This window comes from Tachypleus tridentatus, chromosome 7, assembly GCF_004210375.1.
Source record: "Tachypleus tridentatus isolate NWPU-2018 chromosome 7, ASM421037v1, whole genome shotgun sequence".
Classification (NCBI taxonomy): domain Eukaryota; kingdom Metazoa; phylum Arthropoda; class Merostomata; order Xiphosura; family Limulidae; genus Tachypleus; species Tachypleus tridentatus.
In genome coordinates, this window is record NC_134831.1 from 42,908,058 (window position 1) to 42,913,179 (window position 5,122).

Genomic DNA, 5,122 nt, shown 5'->3' on the forward strand with positions numbered 1-5,122 from the left:
AGTAGGTTGTGAACATGTGAATATTTTGCTCCGTTTTTGTAACCACTGCTTTGGCTCTGTTGATGGACTTCCATAAAATATGGCAAGACGGATTGTTGGTTCTGAGAGGAGATATATGCAAACTTACCGTTTCATATTTTGTTGTTGCTGTTTTACGGGCGTTTTTTTACGCAGAACTTTATTTTTCTTTATTCTCAAGATTTTTTAAAATTGTATATAAAGGAAAAAACTTTTTATTTTCTAAGACAACCTTTCATTAATCATGAATTTACATAACTGCCGTCCAAAGTACGGGTATCTTAGCTAGTCATATACAACCCATCAGATTCTGCATATTTTTATTTTAACTCATTATTCATCATTTTTTATTTAAAATATTTACAATATCTTCAAAGGGTTATATTTAATAAATTATTCTTTCATTAAATTCATGAAAATTAGAAATATGTAATGTTAGTTGTTGAAACACGGTGAATGACATTTTAGATACCAGGCTGGAGGAAGGTATTCGAAAGACACAAATATTGTATTACATCAGGAATTGAAGCTATAATTTACCCATGTGTTTTATTTATTAGATTTGTGTGTTGATTTCATTGTTTATGGTTAAACATAAAGATACACCTTGGATTATCTGTATTGTCGAAATATGGTTTCTAACGTTATAAATAAGTCCGCGTTAAGTGGAGTGATGCTGTTCAATCTCATCACTATAGTATTAAATTAATTCTTACGTCACTTTAGTTTTTTATTAACAAGTAAACGTTCAACATTCTTTCAGATATTTTACAACGATGAAATTATAGAAAGTGTTCCTGCTTTGTTTCTGATAACGGCATGTTTTACCGGTGGCATTCTACTGATTGGTTTACTCATGTATAAAGAATTACCACAAGACATAAAACAGGTTAGAGCAGTCTGAATGAAGTAGTTTATGAAACATTTTAGACTGAAAAGTAAATCTTTATCATAGGATATGAAGAAGTGCGACTTATTTACTGGTGACAGTTTTGTGAAGTGAGCTGGGAATCTTTTAATTCTTAATAGTAAAAGTTCTGTGGACGTATGTTAAATTCCAACCAAATTATAAAAATCATTCATTTGCAACCAAATATATTGAATCTCTGGAGATATATCCTCTTAACGCTCTAAAATGCTCATTTCAACTTCTGCTTGTGTTTCATGTTGATCACATAATTCATACAAATCTAGATGATTTATAAACATGAGTTGTTTGTAAGATAAGTAACTCCTCATTAAACCCAAACATGACAGTAAAAGAACTTTTCTTATTTCCATCACGTTTTTAAACGCTTCATTATTCCTAGCAATTCTATTTGAAAATAAGCGTAAGAGTTTTATAGATTATTAATAAGTACCATTACTCTACGTCTTCCAGATATGTTTGTTTAATTTAATATTACCTGAGTTATTCTTCCTTCTTCAATATTTAAGAATCTTCTGTTAAAAAAAAATATAGTGTTACTGCGTATTTTGAAGAAATTTTAGCATGTGTGAATCGAAGCTGTGAGGACAGGTGTTTATACTAATATATAGAAACGTTGGTAGAATTAAATTTTCATCTAAAGAGGCTCACTCAGGGCTAAATATTAAAGAAATATAGTGTTTTTTTTAAAAGAAAACAGTCTCTAGTAAAACGATGGCTTAATCACCTAGTTAAAAAAATGAGAAAAGTTGACGCTTCTATTTTCTATTATAGTGTATTGTCAGTTTCTGTACATACAGAACAACTGTATTCATATTTCTAACCCAGGAAGAAACAGTATCCAGTGAACTAACACATATGTGTCAAACGTCTAAGCATTCGTGCATTAAAGAATCAAGTACAAAAACTCGGGACTGTAGAACAACAATAAATAATGAAAAACTATCTACATCATTTAAAGAAACTCCAGCCAATTCGAACGCTGATGACCAACAACCGTACAGAAATAATGAAGCCGAACTTCATGTGTCACCAACAGAAGCTCTGAAAATGAAAGAATTTTATCTTTTGTCAATAGTTTGTATGTGCTCATATTACCCATATAAGTTTGTTAATGTATTTTACAAGGTAAGTAGTATCTGTAACTTTTAACTACCGTAACTAAGATTACCCTTTAAAAATATTAATTTTATTGCCATTATAAACCGTCTTGAAGTGCGACATAGAACAAACTTTGCAAACAACCATTGAGTGCAAATTTCTAACCTTATATAAAATTAGCAGAAGTTATATTTAGAAACTAAGTAACAACTCCAGGTCTGTGTTAAAACAATCTAACCGGAGTGATTACTTTTTTACTGTTTTTCAGACATATGGACAGACGTTTATAAAAGACGATACTTTTCTCTCTATCGTCGGTTCTGTAGCTGGAGCTGTTCATGCTCTCAGCCGAGTGACTGTGGGCTTAATTCAGGACAAAATATCTTACAAGGTAAAAACGTGTAAAAAGGTGATTTAACTTATGTTGTTACTTAAATTATTAAAATAATATTTGTTGTGTTGAATGTATAATATTTTTGTGGTTAAGTAGTAAAATAGAGAGCTCAGAATAATAAAACTTTTGTCTGATCTCTTCTTTATAACAACATAGCCCATTCCTTGATGTCGAGAAAACCCACTTGTAGAGAAACATATATGTAAAAATTGCTCTTTTTGGTTGATAATTTTTTTTACGTAGAGGAGTGAACAACGTTTCCACCTTATTCGGTCATCGTGAACCTGAGAGTTTAACGTAAAGAAAATAATTATAAGAATACTCTTAGATCACTCACCTAATCAGTCGATTTGATAAGTAATCAGTTTATCTCACCAAAATAAAAGGATAAGAAACATGCACCTGCTCCAAACTCTGGACCGAATAATTAGTACTTATCATAAAAACACATCCCTGGATTAAACATAATGATTTCTTTCTTTCTTTATAGCTGTTGTCTTATGTTTCTTGTATTTTAACTTTGTTTTTTGACTTTAGCCACTTTAAGTTATAATATATTACATCTTCAGTTAACGAGTCTTCTCTTGCTGGGAATACAGACAGTATTCCTGTTTACTATGGTGGCGACATCTCTTGAAGGAAAAGTTACGTACATGATCTGGATTTGTGGACTTCATTTTACATTTTCTCTTGCTTTTGTCTGTATTCCGGCTGCTGTTGCTGAAGTTTTTGGATCGAAATACACTGCTGAAATTTTCGGAATGGAATTTTTTACATCAGTAAGTATACAACACTATATCAATTTTTTGTTACTAAAACAACACTAAGTAAATGTTTCTGTAAATAAATTATTGAACTATATATAGTCAAGTTTATTTAAAGACCAACTCTCTTTGTGAAAGTGTAATTACCTTAAAACCACGATATCTTCTCGTTTTGAAATTATCCGAAATGAAATTGATATATTTCTACAATACGTTAAGTAAACATAACGAGTTTAACTGATAATTCATGGCTTCTTATTTCAGACGGCTTCCTTCTTTCTCTGGTCCTTATTTATACATTGTATTATTTCTACGTTGGGATGGTTTGCTACATTTTGTGTGACAGCGGCTCTTTCTTTCATAGGTCAGAATTATTTCGTTTTAGTTTATGAATAAGAAGTGTTCTATTTTAGTGTATTTTAAAGATCAGCGTTTATTTTTATCACTTGTTTCCTTGTAGAAAATAAATGCAAAAAGATGTCAGTTTCACAACGCAAATTAACTACCATGTTTTTTGGTAATTAGAAACTGTCGCTATCTGAAACACTCAAGAGCAAGGAAGTCTTAATATTATTTGAATCACAACTGGTGTAATAAGTTCTGCTATTAAGCGAAATGATGTTGTTTTGAATTAAGCACAAAGCTACACAATGAGCTCTTTGTGCTCTGTACACCACGAATATCGAAACCCGGATCTTAGCGTTCTAAGTCCGCAGAGATACCGCTTAGCCATTGGGGGCAAGCGAAATGCATCATGCGTAATGGATGTATTATTATACACTCGTGTTTTCGGATAAAGCATAATGGAGTGAAAAGGTGTTGTTAAAAAATAGATAAAGCGTAGCAGTGTTTTCTTGTGAACTATGCAATTATTAAAATTAATTTCAGTTACTTAATTATGGGATTAAAGCTATTACCACATATTGGTTATGAGATTGATACAGTTTGATGTACATTAATCATGTAATATAAATTATAGTGAAATACTTTATAAATTAATGAACATATATTACGTGATTGCGTAACGATAAATAATATATAATTTTATTCCGATATGCCTGTTTGATTGTTTTTCTCTTTTCATAGGGATACTTGTGACTGTATGTTTCCCTGAAACACAACGCACACAACCTTTAATATCAAGAAATTTTGACAGGAACAGCGCGGGACCTAGTTTTGGGTCTTTTGAACATTAGAAATGACTTTCTTAATTCTTGTTAAACTGCAGGGTTTAAAAACTGTAACATCAACACAGCTTTCACTTCCTCTTTAATCATTATATAATAAAATATCGTAATGTTTGTTCATTTGTAGCTGCTTTGATAAGGATTTCTTTAGCTCATCTCAAAGTATAGTTACACCGAGATGTTCATTAGCTGTTTTTCAAAACAAATTGATAAAGTAAAATGCTATATGTTAATGGTTCATTGAACAATTGACATATGCTATGACCTCTTTAGTAACATAGTAGAATAATGTAAACTTTATTTTTAATGTAGTTGCTTTGTTAATCAGGTGTTGTGCTTTGTGAGGTGTTTACGATTTGATGAGAACATAGGGTGAAACATTGAAAAATAAAATAATTTTCTCTGGATACCAGCTGTTTCTCTTTACTAAATATCTATATGCATTATCATTATATATCATATACAAGCATTGCTATCAATGTTTTGAAAGCTAATGTTTCAAAAGTGTTTATATCACTGTATTTATAACATGTCCTTTAGAGAAAATTGTAGAAAATCCTGATTGATAATCACTAGGTCAAAAGATACCATTATAAACTTGCTGATGATTAAACTTGTTTTTCCTTTTGTGATTATTATCTGAGGAAGAAAGAATAACATTGCGGTGGAGATACATTGGCTATCACTCTATATTATATATTGGGGGACCAGATGGAACTTCGTATTTATA

The 5,122-nt window shown here is 30.9% G+C and overlaps 1 protein-coding gene across 2 annotated transcripts; it reads left to right on the plus strand.

Moving 5' to 3' along the window:
- Nucleotides 1-791: 791 nt before the first annotated feature.
- On the plus strand, nucleotides 792-4,759 carry LOC143257981 (uncharacterized). 2 transcript variants are annotated; one of them, XM_076517029.1, is made up of 6 exons: nucleotides 792-907; nucleotides 1,775-2,074; nucleotides 2,316-2,438; nucleotides 3,011-3,220; nucleotides 3,470-3,569; nucleotides 4,292-4,759. In XM_076517029.1, the coding sequence occupies exons 1-6, from the start codon at nucleotides 875-877 to the stop codon at nucleotides 4,399-4,401; spliced, it is 876 nt and encodes a 291-aa protein (XP_076373144.1). In that variant the 5' UTR covers nucleotides 792-874; the 3' UTR covers nucleotides 4,402-4,759. The 2 variants fall into 2 exon arrangements, with proteins under 2 accessions (XP_076373144.1, XP_076373145.1); XM_076517030.1 differs by having other exon boundaries at nucleotides 3,041-3,220.
- Nucleotides 4,760-5,122: the final 363 nt, after the last annotated feature.

What these genes read in the sequence shown, in the direction of transcription:
- LOC143257981 (XM_076517029.1), top strand. Translation starts at nt 875, where the DNA reads ATGTATAAAGAATTACCACAAGACATAAAACAG. An exon ending in TTGTTAATGTATTTTACAAG is followed by an intron (nt 2,075 to 2,315) that starts GTAAGTAGTATC and finishes ACTGTTTTTCAG; the next exon opens with ACATATGGACAGACGTTTAT. An exon ending in GAATGGAATTTTTTACATCA is followed by an intron (nt 3,221 to 3,469) that starts GTAAGTATACAA and finishes TTCTTATTTCAG; the next exon opens with ACGGCTTCCTTCTTTCTCTG.